A 16,009-nucleotide genomic window follows, 5' to 3' on the forward strand; every position below is an offset into this window, starting at 1 on the left:
AACTAAATACTGTATATGAGGTTTAAATAGGACAAACCTTCTTCAAAATGCTCTGTAACGATGTTCTAAAAATTTGCACATGATGTAATACACCTGTAGGTAATTTTAGCCAATTTAAGTACAAATAAATGTGGTGGTGTCCTGCCTTTTCCTCACAAGAATTTAGATTATTTTTTAAATTACATTTTGAAACATCATTGAATTATTGAAAAAATACCTTTTTTTATTCATTTGTTTAGTTATATTACTTGATTTTTTCGAATAATGTTAAAATGAAGATAAAATAAATCACATGCTTCCATAAGGTGTCCTAATTTTTTTCACATGACTGTATGTTATACCTGTTAAAACACACCAAACCAAGCCTTCAAGTCAGATATTTACCCGTTATATTAAAAAGAGACAAATGAAAAATTTGTTCAATCATCAATGGTAACTGCTTTATTCTGCTTTATGTTGAGGAAGATCCAGAACTGATCCTATGCACACTGGAAATACACCTTAAATGGGAGGCCAAATCATTGGCAAGGCTCATAAACATACACTCATTTACACCTAAGTGCAATTTAGAGTGGCTCAGAGGAATTTAGAGAACCTGGAGGAAACTCATGAGCACAGGGTGGGAGAACAAGTTTGGGAACTATATATGCTGCTCTATGTAGCCTACAGAAACCAAACACTGTAACTGCAACATCTGCATATTTGGAGCACTAAGCAGATAAATAGTGGAATTACACCCCTAATACAGATAGTAATCTGACCTTAAAATTTAATTCAATTGGAATGAAGGGATCATTCAGAGTTTATGTGCCCATGTGACCAGTGTGTCCTCCATCCAGGATAAAGCGCTTGTAATAGAATAATTGAAGAAGAAGGTGTTGTCTCTTCTGTTGTCAGTTAGTAGCTGTCATGTCAGAGTATTAACAATAATTGGCTCTCACTATTTAAAAAAAATAAAATAAATAAATAACAACAACCTACAATGCTAATGTGTAAAGTTTTACATTTCAATCAGCTTTCAAAATACTTCACAATGTTTCTCAAAAACATCTAGGTAGATTTTTTTTATTTTAATCTCTGTAATTTCTCTAAGCCTTTCAACTGTCACTCTTCCAGTCATGTTAGCAACCCTTTTGTTATAGTGTTTGTGATTTTATTGTGTGACAAAGCCTACATAATCAGCCTGTATTAATAAAAAATGTCTGGTTAAGGTACTAGACAACCTGTTCGAAGGTTGTGAGTTCGATTCCCATGTCTACCAGGCTACCACTGCTGAGCAAGGCACTTAACCCTTAATTGCTCGGTTGTATAAAAAAATGAGATAAAAATGTAAGTCGCTCTGGATAAGGGTGTCTGCTAATTGATGGAAATGTAAATTAGCCCTAGACAGCATAATTTTTTAATCAACCTCCACAAAACACGTTGTAATGTAAACTAGTGAAAAAAATAACTCTCCACTCTGCACAACTTTCCATTACTTTTACTTCTGAGAGTCATATTGCTCTTACCAGTATGACTCTCAGAAGTAAAAATAATGATTGTGGAGAGTCATACTGGTAAGAAGTAAAAATAACTCTCCACAATCATTATTTTTACTTCTTGGAGTCATACTGGTAAGAGTATGACTTGGGTTTTATTAAAAAGCAATGTAAAAACACCTGCCATTGACGGTTTATTGTCAGATGCTTGTATTAGCAATAGGAAGAAGTGTGAGGAGTGAGAGATGCTTAGCTGCCCAACCGTTCACGACTCTATCCCAAAAATACAGAAAAAAATCTATTATTCTGTTCTACTGTCTATTTTTTTCCTCACAAAACCATAATATATGTATTTTTACAGACGTCTATTCAAAAGACTCGATACTGGATCGTTTCATGTGCTAAAGGAAAAGGTGATGTAGTTTTCATGGGACTCTGCATCTCCCTCTGTCAGCCTGCGTGGGTATTACATGGTTGGACGTAACAATATTTAAGTAGCATAATAAAAAAGTAGCTAACGTAAATTTGTCTAATCTCATTTTCCTTCATTTTACCATTGAACACACACAAATTTATATCAATAACGTAGCCTGTTGTTTTTTGTTAATCCAAATACATGCTGCAGAATAATAAAATAAAAACAATGTAATCTGTGTGTGAAATGATAGTTTGAATACAGTTGATATAGTTTATTTACATTAGAATACAATCCCATTCTATAAACACTTCTTAAACCTGCCCCAAAACATGCCATGCTTAGTTCAACTAAATCCTTACATCACTTCAAAAAATTTTCCTCACAACTTTGATTAATGTTAGCAAAGGAAAACCGTGCAAAGCTGATATTAATGTGGTTTAATTCTAGTGTATCTGTTTTTGTATGGAGCAATGATAACATTCATAATGGCAAATGTAATCACAGGACAGAAAAGCAAAACAAATGCTAAACAGCAAAAATATACATTTCAAATATTCTGTGAATGTTAGGAAAGTTAACATTTTGACAGAGCATTATTTAGGGTTTTAATATTTTCTAGTTTGTGCCATATAATACAGAATTAGCAGGGTTGTAGAGGTGAAAGTTCTTTTTTTTTCTTTTGTCTTTCTTTCCCCCATTTTGCTAGTGAATATTTTACAACTTCGCAAATGGAAATACAAATATAATTTACCAAGTTCAAGCACGTTAGTGTTAAAACATACTGTAGATTAGACCCACATATGAGTCTATAGATAGAGCCTCATAAAAAACATAATAATAATAATAATAATAATAATAATAATAACAATAATAATAATAACAATAATAATAATAACAATTATAACAATATTATTATTGTTATTATTATTATTATTATTACAAATTAAAGGTAGCAGAGCATGTATGTTGGTCAAGCATCATCTTTGCGTGGTTCTTTTGATTGGAGCAGTCTAATCCAAAGAATGGCTTCAGTAGGCAGTGGAAAACACTACAAGAACAACAAAAAAGACAATGTATTTACCAAGTGAAATTATTTAATAGGAGTATAACTGACAATATCAATATTAGCTACAGTGTGCAACCAAACAAACATCTGACATGTTAATGAAAATTTATATTTTACTTACTTTATAATATATGCAGACATCTGATGAGGTCAAGGCATAACTGAATTCCTATTGGAACTGGGAGATGTGAAAGTAATAGATGAAGACTTGGTATGGATAGGAATTGCATCTTCTGACCTTTCAGGTTTCAGTGCCATCTTCTGCAATTTCTTATTTGTGATGTCTGCTGCGGTTAGAAGTTGTTGTTGGATCAGTGACAGGACAGCCACTATGTTTTGAAAGACTACACAGATCCATGGACATAATTGTTTTTCCATTCCATATACTTTCCAAACAGTCTCGATAAACTTGGTTGAAGAGAATCATTAAAAATTGTAATTCTGTTAGTGTTTCCAAAGCATTATTTTTGTTGTTTCCCTGCTCTTTTAATAACATTCCTCTTATTCTGCTCTGTTGATGGATACCAGCTCTTCTGTTTAACAGGATTCGAGGATAACAAAATGCACGTTTTATATATATATATATATATAATGTTTTGTGAGACATAAATGTACATTCCAAAGAAAAGTTAAATTTAGTTTTAACATCCAGTGGACTCAATGAAAAAGGAAATATACAAAAGCAGAGACACTAACACTGATAAATGTAATATTAATATTAAGTAAATATTAATCCATTGGATTTTCTAGTTCTTTCGAGAAAAAACAGAAAGCAAAATTTAAAAAAATGATAATATGGAATAACTATCAAAAATATTAAATATTAAAAATAAATGAAAATCTAATATGAAAAAAGCCAGCAGGATATATAAATAGTTCCCCAGCCCCTTAGTAACCACATGCAGAGCAGAATGAATGGTTTTAAATGAACTAAGCAATTAATGAGCACTGTGTTTGTGATAATGGCAACATTCTCTTGTCTTCAGAGGAACAGTGTCTGCTAAGTATTACTGTTGTTAGCGCTTGCTTTAGTTTGTCCATATTCAGCTCACTGTGCACTCCTGAACTGTATCGTCGTCCATAGCTTGGCGAGCCATAGGAAGTTGAGGAGAAACTCATGGTGAAACCAGATCCTGTAGCATCAAAGCTCCCTCGTCTAGAGCCAGACCTTGAACCGGTTCTGGAGCCAGACCGGGATCCGGATGCTGATCCAGATCCACTGATATTGTATGGGCTATAAAGACCTTTAGTAGACTGAGATGATGCCTCCAGTAAACGTAAACCAGACCCCTCCTCAATCATGCTTCTTTCCATGGCATCTTTATAAGATATCTTCAGCTTTGTTTTGGGACAAGTGAGATATTTGGAGTACCCACTTACATCTCGCAGTTTCTGAGCAGTGCGTGCATCAAGCGTACCCTTCTTTATGGCCTCATCCAGTAATACTCTGCCTGCAACATCGGGTTCAATTAATCCTCCTGTCAGATACTGGACTTCAAGAAAACGCTGGCCAGCTTCATAATATAGCCAACCCTTCTTTAAGGCCTGAGCGGCTGACATTTTCGTTTTGGTTCTTGGATCTTCAAATCCTTGGAAAGCCTTCTGAGCTAAGTTGATGCGATCTACCATTATCTTGTCTACCAGCCCTTTGTTCATTGCATCTGCAACAGTAAACTTCTCTCCAGTATTTGGGTCAATGATACCGCCTGTGCAAGCTTGTGCCTCAAGCAGTCTTTGACCAGTAATGTTGTCAACAAGATTTCGATGCATGGCCTCTGTGACTGACACCTTTTCTAGAGTATCTGTGTCTAGAATCCCAGCAACTGGACCAGTTTCCTCTGTTGGGTCAGTCCATGTTGTTGCTGGGGTTTTGATAGATGGAACTGGGCTCATGGGATATGATGAGGTGGACCCAAAGGAAGATGAACGTGATCTAGAACCACTCATATTTCCAGACAACATGTCTGCAAATTCCGTGATGGACAGGGTACCGGAACGATACTGGTCCAAAGCGGACTGGTCTATGAGTCCTCTGGTGATAGCATCATCAATGTCATACTGACGTCCAGACCTCCTGTCAATTATCATAGACTTCACACCATCTGCTGAAGAAGTGGTAATTTCTTCCCATTCACATTCTTGTTCTGCAAGCTCCATGTATGTTTGATGATCAATCAGTCCTTTGCGGTATGCCTCATAAACAGACATTTCTTTTCCTGTTTCTGGGTCTACAATCACCACTCTGCGTTTGCGTACTGATGACTTAGAAGATGTCTTTCTTTCCCGCTTCTTCTCCTTCAGCATTAAGAGAGCAAGTCCAGTTTCAGGGTCAGTCATGCATCGCTCCATCAACTGAAGGTAAGTAAGATTCTCCTCTGTATTTGGATCAAAGAAGCCTTTAGTATCATCAGAAGGGTCGGTAAGAATACTGTTCATCTCCTCGTCAAAAAGGCCACGCTTATATGCCATTTCCACTGGAAGGCGGTGACTCTCCTCAGGATCAATGATTCCTCCTGTTGCAATTTGAGACTCCAAAAGACGAATACCATGATCTTTAAGGATCAGGCCTTTCTTCATGGCCTGAAATAAAGAAATGACCTTACCAGAGTATGGATCATTGTATCCAGTCACAGCACGTTCAGCAGAAAGAAGCTTATCTTTAAATTCTGGGCCAACCACACCTAATTTTACAGCCTCATTGACTGTCAGTTTTAGATTTTTGATTGGATCAATCACATACCCGGTCGCTGCTTGAGCCTCTAACAGTTCAAATGCAGTGCCTGGCCTGATCATGTTCTTTTTCATGGCTTGGTAGATTGATAGTCGCTCTTTACTAGCCTCTACATACACACCTGCAATACAACTTGTGCCCTCTAGGTATTTCTTCAAGTCTTTGCTGATATCATCCACTGAAATGAGGCCTTCTGTGAGCTCTGTGTAGGTCTTCTGATCAATAATTTCAGAGCAGAGTAATTCGTCCAAGGTGATTTGCTTTCGCAGACCCCTTACTAGCAGTTTCTTGTCTGCAAGAGACAGCAAATGCATGCCACTTTCTTTGTCAACTTTGCATGTCTTGAGGAGGTTTGCATAAGATGATTTTTCATCTGCGGTTGGATCAGTAAACCCTTTGACATCTCCACTAGATAGCCTCTCGATGGTTTCTTTGTTGATATATCCTCGCTGCATTGCGACATCATCCGGTAGGTGGAAATTGTACTCATGATCTATTATGCCACCAGTTGCAATCTGAGCTTCTAGGATCTTTAATGCATACTCCTCAGGAACTAATCCCTTTTTCATAGCCTGATATAGGGAAATTGTTTTCCCACTGTATGGGTCTTTGTACCCCATGACTGCCCTCTCTGCAGACAGAAGTTTGTCATGGAGTTCTGGGCCAACAAGACCCTTGCGGACAGCCTCATCAACTGTTAGCAACTCAGATTTTACTGGATCAGTAATGAATCCTGTAGCTGCTTGTGCCTCTAACAAATCAATGGCAATTTCAGGCTTGATTATGCCTCTTTTCATGGCCTGGTGAATACTTATTTTAGTAGAGTTGTTGGTGAGGACCCCAGCAATGCTGCCTGTGCCAAAAAGGTATTTTTTAACTGTTGCCATTTCCATGACCTCTCGGATGGTTTTCTTGCCTTGTTTCAACAGATTGTAAGTTTCAAGGTCAATTATACGAGCGCTATATAGCTCTTCGATTGTAACTCTACGCCGAATTATATCACATAGCATAGTCTGTTCAGTTTTAATCACTTCTCTTTGCTCAATGATTTCAATGATGATGATAATCATTCTTTCTTTTGTAATTTTTCCTGACCGGTACTGTGCAATAAGTCTTTGTTTATCCTCTTCTGGAAGCATGTCTGATGCCATGACATCCCACAAGCTCATTTCTTTTCCTGCAAAACGTTTGAGAGGTATAGCTATTTGAGTGCTGGCCAAGTCTGTTTGTGCTTGTTTTTCAGTGTAAATATATGACTTTTCAACTTCTTTTGGTACTTCAGCCTTAGAAAGTGGTAAGAGGAAAAACCCAAAGTCAGGATCTTTTGTGCACCTTTTTATCAGTTGTTTGTAAGTGACACTCTCATTTTTGTTAGGATCAGTAAAACCCTTAATATCATCTGAAGGGTCTTTGAAGGACTTGGCCATTTGTTTGCTCAGATAACCTCGCTGAATAGCTATTTCAGTGGGGATATGGTGACTATTCACTGGATCAATTATTCCTCCAGTGGCTTCTTGAACTTCAAGAAGAGGTATGGCATGCTCTCTAGGAAGAAGCTCTTTTTGCATGGCCTGGAAAAGAGAAATCTTTTCACCAGTGTATGGATCTTTATAACCAGTTACAGCCTTCTCTGCAGACAGAAGTTTTTCATGAAGCTCGGGACCAACAAGTCCAGCTTTTACAGCATCATCCACTGTGAATCTCAGATTCCTGATTGGATCAACAATAAACCCACTTGCTGCTTGTGCTTCTAAGAGGGAAAGGCCTGTATTTGGTGTTAGTAATTTCTCTTTCATTGCCTGATAAATACTAAGCTTCTCTTTAGAATTTTCATTGAGCACGCCAGCAATGCTCTCGGACCCTTGCAAATATCTCTTAACCGATTCACTTTCGCTAATTTCTTTTGGCTTCTTTTGGCCTTTTTGGAGCAGATCATAGGTCGTTTTGTCAATGATTTTAGATTCAAACAAGGACATCGCACTAACAGGTTCTCTGAGACCAGTGAAAGTATCCTGCTGCTTTTTTGTCTCATTTTCTTCAACCAATGTGATCACAATGCTAATGATCTTTTCGATTGTAACTGTTCCGGATTTATACTGACGTATTATCTCAATCCTTTGTTCTTCTGTTAGATATTCTGAGGTTATAATCTCCCAAATGGTGACTTTTCTGCCTTTAAAGGGTCCACTTTGAAGCTCCAATGTTGCCTTGTTTAAGGCTTCTTTGGGCTGTTCTAATTCTGTAGCCTTAACAGCTTTTTCTGAAAGTGGAAACAATGGGAAACCTGTTTCTTTGTCAGTAATGCAACTTTTCTGCAGCTGTGCATAAGAAACATTCTCCTTTGTGTTGGGGTCAATGAACACTTTACTATCATCAGATAGGCTATTTAAGCATTTGTTCATTTCCTCACTGAAATACCCACGCTTATAAGCAATATCCTGAGGAATCCGGTAACTTTTTACAGGGTCAATGATTCCTCCAGTTCCAATTTGGGCCTCCAGCAGCCTTGTACCCTGATCTTTGTTGATAAGATCTTTTTGCATCGCCTCAAATAGAGAGACAGTTTTTCCTGTATATGGATCCTTGTACCCACTCACTGCCCTTTCTGCTGAATGCAATTTCTCGTGCAACTCTGGGCCAACAATACCAGATTTCACAGCTTCATCAACTGTGAGCTTCAATTTTTTTACCGGGTCAATTATGAAACCTGTTCCAGCTTGGGCTTCTAGGAGGTAGACAGCAGGTTCTACTTCAAGAATGTTCTTTTTCATGGCTTCATAGATTGGTACTTTCTCCTTAGTTGACTCAATAAAGACTCCAGCAATACTGCTTGTTCCTTTTAATGCTTTTTTGACAGAATCCTTCTGAGACACCTCTTCAATAGTAGTTTTGCCATTATGCAACTCATTATATAGATCTTTGTTAATGATCTTTGAATCCAGGAGCTCAGATGCAGGGACAGTTGATCTTATACCATCAAAAGCTAATTCCTTCTTTTTGTCCTTGTCTTCTACAACAGTGATTACAATCCTTATGATTTTCTCTACAGTAATTTTTCCTGATTTATATTGACGAATAAGATCTTTCCTTTGATCCTCACTAAAGTACTCAGAATTTATCACTTCCCAGATGGTCACTATCTTCCCCTGAAATCGTCCAAATGGCACGGATATATTTGTTTTACTGAATGCATCTTTAGTCTCTTCATCTGTGTATGTCCTTTCAGTAGGTGATGCTGTTTGTGAAATAGGTAGAAATAGTAGCCCTGTTTCTGGATCTGTTTTGCATCTTTCAAGCAGTTGATGATAACTGAGACTTTCTTGGGTGTTGGGATCAATAAATCCTTTTCTATCATCAGGAGGATTGGACAAGAGTTTGTTAAGCTCTTCGTCCATCTGACCTTGTTTACATGCTGTTTGGACTGATACACGATGACTATTTACTGGGTCAATTATACCACCAGTGGCAATCTGAACATCCAGAAGTTTAGTGGCTTGCTCCTCAGAGACCAGACCCTTTTTCATGGCTTCAAATAATGAGATCTTTTGTCCAGTGAAAGGATCTTTGAAACCAGTTGCAGCCCTTTCAGCAGACAGCAATGCAGTGTGCAGTTCAGGCCCAACAACTGACTCCTTTATTGCATCATTGACTGAGAGCCTTCTGTTCTTAATGGGATCAATAATATATCCAGATGCAGCCTGAGCTTCAAGAAGAATCACAGCTGTGTTTGGTGAAATTTTCTTCTCCTTCAAAGCCTGATAGATTCCCATTTTCTGCTTGGGATCTACTATTACACCACCAATGCAATCCTTGCCTTTCAGGCACATCTTGACTTTTTCTAGCTTAGCAAGATCTTGCACAGTTGTTTTGCCTTTCTTAAGTTTGTCAAATTCCTTTTTGTTTAGCACACCAATTTCATTAAGCCTGCTTGCAGGCACTTTCTCCTGAATTCCATCAAATGCCAGAGGTGACTGTTCATTTGTCTTTACTCCATCAACTTCTGTGGAACCATTAAAGACTTTCTTTGTTGTTTCCTGCACTGTTGTTTTAATTAACTCATTTTCAGGCATGCTGTCAGTTTGGATCTCAATTTCTTTTGTTTGGGATGTGGGTTTCTGTGCTTCCTGTAGCTGCTGAAGCTTTTCTCGTAATTTCTTGTTTTCCTCAACCATGAGTTTTTCTTGTTGTTGTTTTACCTTCTCTAGCTGCTCCAGCTCCTTTTGCTTATTGAGCATTTCATCTTCTGCATCCTTCTGCTTCTTGACTGCAGTCTCTAGTATGGCCTGAAGTTTCATTTTCTCCTCTTCCATCTGCTTTCTTTTATTTTCCTGTTCATTTTTAAGGGTTTGGGCTTTTTTCACTTCATCTTCAAGTTGTTTCCCCAGCTTCATTTTCTCTGCCTCTATGGTTTTCTCCTTTTTCAGAAGAATTTCTTTCTCTGTGAGGAATGTCTGCTGAAGGGCTGTCTTTTCTTGTTGCATTTGCTCTTGCTGTGCATTGGCCATCTATAATAAAAGAAAAACAGCATTATTTGAAAAAAAAAAACTATTGAGTTTCAAAATGCTATTGACAGTCAATGTTAACAGTATGTACTATAACTTTAACTGTATGTACTATAACATATAAGATACAGTTTGCATGGATCCGTTTTCATTTATAACAAATCCATATTAGCGGTCATTAGTCATAGACTTTAAGTAGAATATAAAGATCCTAAAATTAGGTGTTACTTTAATAGTTCATTATTAATGTTCATTTAGAAATTGAGTGAGTTATTATGACAATACCTCTTTTGCTTTATTTTGTAAATCAGCTGCATCTTTTTTCAGTTTCTCCTTTTCTCTTTCAAGCTCAGCAATTGCTTTACGCAGATCATCTGCGTCTTTGGTGCTTGCCAACCTCTCCACTTCCAATTTCTCAACAGCAATGAATTTTTCAGAAGTTTGCTTTTCGGTCTCAATCAGACGGGCTCTTATTTCTTCTGCCTGTTTCTTGAATTTGTTAGCTTCTTCCTCTGCTTTCAATTGTGCATTGCTTAGCTCGGTTACCCTTAGTTTTAATTTCTCTGCCTCAGCAGTTACTTCTTGCTGTTTCTTGCGTTCTGCCTCTAAGGACTTCTGGAAGTCCACAGTGTCTTGCTCTAAACGCTGTTGCATCTCCTTTTTGGCTTCTAGCAATTTTTGGGCCTCTTCCTGGGCCTTGTCTTTTTGTTTCTGGAGATTTTCTGCCTCAGCCTTTAGCTTAGAGGCTTCCTGAATGGCCAACATCTTTTCCTTGAGCATCTTTTCAGCTAATTCTCTCTGTTCAGTGAGTTCAGTCTCTGCAACTTGTCTTAGTCTTGATGCTTCTTGTGCTTCAACACTGAGCCGTTCAGCCTCTTCAGCCAGCTTTTTCATATTCTCAGCCTCTTCTTCAAGCAATTTCTTTGTGTTTTCCTTATCTTTTTTCATAAGTCGCTGATTTTCTGCCTCAATTTTGACCTTCAATTTGATTAATTCCTCCATTTGAATTTTGATTTTAGTGAGTTCATCTTCCACCTGTGCTTTCTGTTTGACAGCATCACTGACCTCATCCTTAAGTCTTTTCAGTTCATCGTCCAAGAGAGATTTTTGTTTGTCTGTCTCGTCGAGTTGCAGTTTTACTGTCTCTAACTCTTGCTCTACCAGAGATTTCTGCTTCAAGGTTGTCTCAGCTATTTCTTTATGCTTGGCCATCTCTGCCTCAGCTTGCTTTTTCTGTTTTAATGCAGCCTTTTCTGCTTTAGCACGTTTGGAAGCTTCTGCCTCAGCTTCTTTTCTTAGTTTTTCAGCATCTTCCTGAGCTTTGGCCAGTTTGGCTGCCTCGGATTCTGCTGCTTGCTTTTGGCAGTCTGCCTCATCTGCTTTTTGCCGAAATAGAGCAGCCTCTTTTTCAGCACTTTCTTTGGCCTTTGCTGCATCCTCTGCTAATTTCTTAGCCTTCTCATACTCATCCTTGAGCTTTGTTTGAGCGAGGCTGTCCTCCTTCTGTTGCACAAGGACATTCTGAGCTTTCTGCTCAGCAGCAGTACACCTTTGTGCAGCCTCTTTAGCTAAAATGATCTGTTTTTCAGCTTCCCTGTCAGCATCATCCTTCTGCTGTTTGACCTCTTTGGCTTTATTTTTAAGACGCTCAGCTTCTTGTTGTGCAGCGAGGCACTGTTTTGCTGCCTCTTTTTCAGCAGCTGAAATCTTTTTTACTTTTTCTTCTGCCTCTTTCCTCTTTTTCTCCTCCTCTAGTGCAAGATTTCTAAATTTCTCTGCCTCCTCTTCTGCCTTTATTTTACTTTCCTGGGTCTCGTCTGCAATGCTCTTTAGTTTTTTCAGCTCAAGTTCAAGGTCTTGCTTTCCGGTCGATGCCTTTTTAAAGTTAAGTTTTAAAATATGAATCTCCTCTTCAACCACTTTCTTTTGTTTTAAGATTTCTTCAACTATTTCCTTCTGTCTTCCTAAATCAGCATCAGAGGTTGTCTTTAACTCTTTCATCTTTTCTTCAATGTCTTGCTTATGTTGAGCTGCTTTGTCTTCTAGGGCCTTCCTTTGATATGCTTCATCCTCGGCTTTTCTTTTCAGACGCTCATTTTCAGCCTCCTTCTCTTTTAAAGCAATCTCAGCCTCGGTTTTCACACGAGTTGCTTCATCGATGGCAGCCAGCTTTTCTTTGAGAATCTTTGCAGCCTCTGCTCTCTGTTGAGCTGCTTCATCTTCTGCGAGCTGCCTTTGTTTCTTTGCCTCCTCAGCAACTAATCTCAGTTTAGTGGCCTCCTCAGCAAGTTCCCTCATTTTGCTTGCCTCAGATTCAAGAAGTTGTTTGCTCTTTTCAGTGTTTGACATGGACTCTTTTTCAGCTTTGACTTTAAGTTGTATGAGAATTTCCATCTCCTTTCTCACTTTGGAAAGCTCGTCCTCTAGTACTTGCCTCTGTTTCACAGCTGTGTTCGCTTCATTTTTCAGTCGCTGTAGTTCATCATCTAGTAGAGTCCTCTGCTGCTCAGCATGATCGAAATCCAATCTCAAGCGGATAAGTTCCTGTTCTGCTGAGAGCTTTTGTTGAGCAGTTTCTTCAGCTTCTTTTCTCTGTTTTTCAAGCGCCTCCTCTGCAACCTCCTTCTGTTTAAGTGCAACCTCCTCAGCTTTGGCTCTCCTCTTTGCCTCTTGCTTCGCTTCTTCTTTCTGTTTCTCAGCCTCTTCTTGTGCAGCGCTCTTCTTGTGAGCCTCCTCCTCAGCCTGGAGCCTTAGACGGAGAGCTTCGTTGGCTTTCTGTCTCCATATATCCAGTTCCTTTTCAGCTTCTTCTCTTGCTTTATCAGCTTCAGCATGTTGCCTTTTTAACCGCTCAGCCTCCTCTTGCAGTTGGATAACAGTGCCTTTCTCTTGTTTCAATGACTCCTCTAATTTTGTTGTTTTTTCTGCAAATGAAAGGCGCTTACTCTGCAACTCTGTGGCTGCACTTTTTTGTGCCACCTCTTCTACCACTTGTATCTGCCTTTCTTTTTCCAGTTCAGCCTGCTTCATACGCCTTTCCGCCTCCTCTGCTTTCTGCTTTAACTTTTCAAGCTCCTCCATGGCCTTTTGTTTCTGCTTTGCCGCTTCCTTTTCTGCCTCTGACCTTCGCTTTAGCTCTTCCTCTGCCTCTCGCTTTTTCTGCGTCTCCTCGTTCACTTGTTTTCTTAGCTTCTCTGCTTCCTCCTGGGCAGCCTTCCTAAGTCTGTCAGCCTCTGCTGCTTTCTCCCTGAGCTGCTGAAGTTCAGCTTCAGCCGTCGATTTCTGCTTCGTGGTTGTCTCCAGTTGAAGTCGTATTATGCGGATCTCTTCCTCGATCTTGGTTCGGATTTGCAGGACCTCTTCTACTTTTTGGCTTTTCACCTTAATCTCCTGTTCTGAGAGGTTTCTGAGTTCTTGAAGTTCCTGCTGGATGTTTTGCTTCTGTTTTTCAGCATCAACAGCAAAGACTTGTCTTTTGCTGACCTCTTCTTTCATCTTTAGTTTTAAGTCTTCAGCCTCTTGCTCTGCTTTGGCAATGGCCTTAGCATGAGATTCTGCTAACTGCCTCTGCTTTTCTAACTCGGCCTGCATTTCTGCCAGCTTTTTCCTCTCTTCTTCTTTAAGTTTTTCTGTGGCTTTCTGTTATTCAGGGAAGTAAGAGTAATGGAAATGTAAGACAAGGTTATATATTATATATGTTTTATATCTGGTTATAAACAGAAAAGTACAAAATTGTCAATTTTTTTTATTAATAGTGTTAATTGGTTACAAGAGATAACGTCAGTCACTTTTACGGCACAAATGATGAGACACAATCACTTCACAGCACAATAAAACAACTGGAATACTGAATGACATGATACTATTGAGATGTTACTTCAAGGGATGGTTTGAAAATAATCCCAAAACATAACATGATTTCCTAGATTCTTTATAGAACTCTGAATAGAAGATGTTGTGTAACATAAAGTGTAAAAGTGAAGAGATTCAGTTTCAGTTTGATAGTGACAAAGAAAGCCAAGCATTAATTTAGAACAGCAAAAGTGCAAAAAAAAAAGTTTTTGTAAATGTGATTTTGCTCAGATTATGCAATAATCAAGCCGAATCTCATACTGTCTAGTGATGCAGCAAAGAAAGCATGGAGATTGGGCTACTGCAGACGACATGAAAAAAAAGGTATCTGATGAATGTCATAGGGTGCATGACTCTGACTAGTTGTATATTGCTGTATTTTTTTCATTCAGACTATATGATAAAAGAGTCATGTATCGTTGTGAGAGTCTGTTATGTGCTAAATGAGCTATTCAAATAGGATGACGATGCGGTGCAAAATTTTACCTCAATTGCGCCCAAACATGACAAACATTCATCATGATAAAGCACTGGCAAGCCATATAGAGAAGCAAACAAGCAGAAATGCAAGTTAGAAAGGAAAAAAAGGAGTAAAGAACAAAATTGTGCTTCTCATAAAATAATTTATAGAGAAAATGTGGCATTCAACCTGAAGCCAACCTAGAACTAAAAAAACAGAAGAGCACAAGCAAAGAAGAACAAAAGTGTTATTTCAGTTTTCTCAACAAATAAAATTTAGAGAAAACAGAGTATCACACCATCCAGTGTTTAATGGTGTCTGCTGGTTTGAAAAGTGCATGCTGTATTTGACAGACGGTATTTTGTGTTTGCTTCAGGCTGAGCGATATCTGCAAATACTTCAGCTTTCTTTTTGTGTCAGAGATACAGAGCATTCATCCCTCCACGTTTGTAGATGAATAATGAGAGTTGGAAAAAATGGAATGTGCTACACCACTAGCATTTAGCATTACTCATATCCTAGGTGAGCACCATTTCACTTTCTTACAAGGCCATGTTGAATAGCTCTTAAACTACAATTATATATAACTATAAAAAATCTTTTTACTAAACTAAACCATGATCTGATGCAACATAATCCTGATTGTGAAAATCACCTGAAAGAAACTCGAAGTAAAAATTGTGTCTCACGATTTAGAAAAAAAAGAGAGAGGAAAATTGAGAGCTTTATAACATTTTCTTTAGTCATTGTAGCATAAGTATTCACCTCCATGAAAAGTTTCTATATTGTTTAATGTTGAAACATTCTGATTATGTAATGAATCTACACAAAGTAGCTCATAACATAATTCATGGGGGTGAATACTTACACAAGACATTGTATACGACTCTGCCTTCTGAGGCTGATTGACTCTTACCTGTTCATTCTCTAAGCGTTGTTGGGTGTCAATGATAAATGTAATGTACTGGCTCGCCAGAGTCAACAGCTCACTGTAGCGTGTTCTGAGAGTGACGTACTGGAAGATAATTCACAACACAATTCAAATACATTTTTTTCTTTTCAAGAAAATGTAAACAATCTGGGATAAAAAAATTGTATAGATAATACCTCTTGGATAATGTCGTCTGATGCAGACTCCACCTTGATTTTTTTCAAAGGTGAGGCAAAAGGCTCCACCAAAGCTTTATATGTTACCAACTGAAGTTCATGATCCTACAAAGGAACATGTTTTTAAATATGCTGTTAACATCCTGATATCAATGTAAAAAACGGCTTAGGAATCTTTTCATCCTTACCTTTACTGTATCGATGTAGGCCTTGGCGTATTTCTGACATTCGTCCACTTTTTCTTTATTGTTTTCAATTTCCTCAAGGAGTTTCTGTTCACAGCAATTATTCAGAAGTCCAAAAATGAGCAAAACAATATTTCATGCATTAAGTATCAGAAATGACTAGCATCACAGCACAAATTATTTTTAATATTAATGGAAGAATATGTCGTA

General features: G+C 38.2%; 1 protein-coding gene across 19 annotated transcripts in view; it reads right to left on the bottom strand.

Moving 5' to 3' along the window:
* Positions 1 to 2,135: 2,135 nt before the first annotated feature.
* Positions 2,136 to 16,009, bottom strand: part of pleca (plectin a) — a 101,690-nt gene continuing 87,816 nt past the window's right edge. For all 19 annotated transcript variants that reach the window (XM_047807692.1, XM_047807689.1, XM_047807691.1 and 16 more), the window contains 6 exons: positions 15,803 to 15,886; positions 15,615 to 15,719; positions 15,424 to 15,522; positions 10,481 to 13,834; positions 3,084 to 10,198; positions 2,136 to 2,944 (listed from right to left, as the gene is read on the bottom strand). In XM_047807692.1, coding sequence (XP_047663648.1) covers positions 3,893 to 10,198; positions 10,481 to 13,834; positions 15,424 to 15,522; positions 15,615 to 15,719; positions 15,803 to 15,886 — 9,948 coding nt within the window. In that variant the 3' untranslated portion in view covers positions 2,136 to 2,944; positions 3,084 to 3,892. The remainder of the gene's footprint in view (positions 2,945 to 3,083; positions 10,199 to 10,480; positions 13,835 to 15,423; positions 15,523 to 15,614; positions 15,720 to 15,802; positions 15,887 to 16,009) is intronic.

This window comes from Tachysurus fulvidraco, chromosome 24 (genome assembly GCF_022655615.1).
Source record: "Tachysurus fulvidraco isolate hzauxx_2018 chromosome 24, HZAU_PFXX_2.0, whole genome shotgun sequence".
In the NCBI taxonomy this organism is placed as follows: Eukaryota; Metazoa; Chordata; class Actinopteri; order Siluriformes; family Bagridae; genus Tachysurus; species Tachysurus fulvidraco.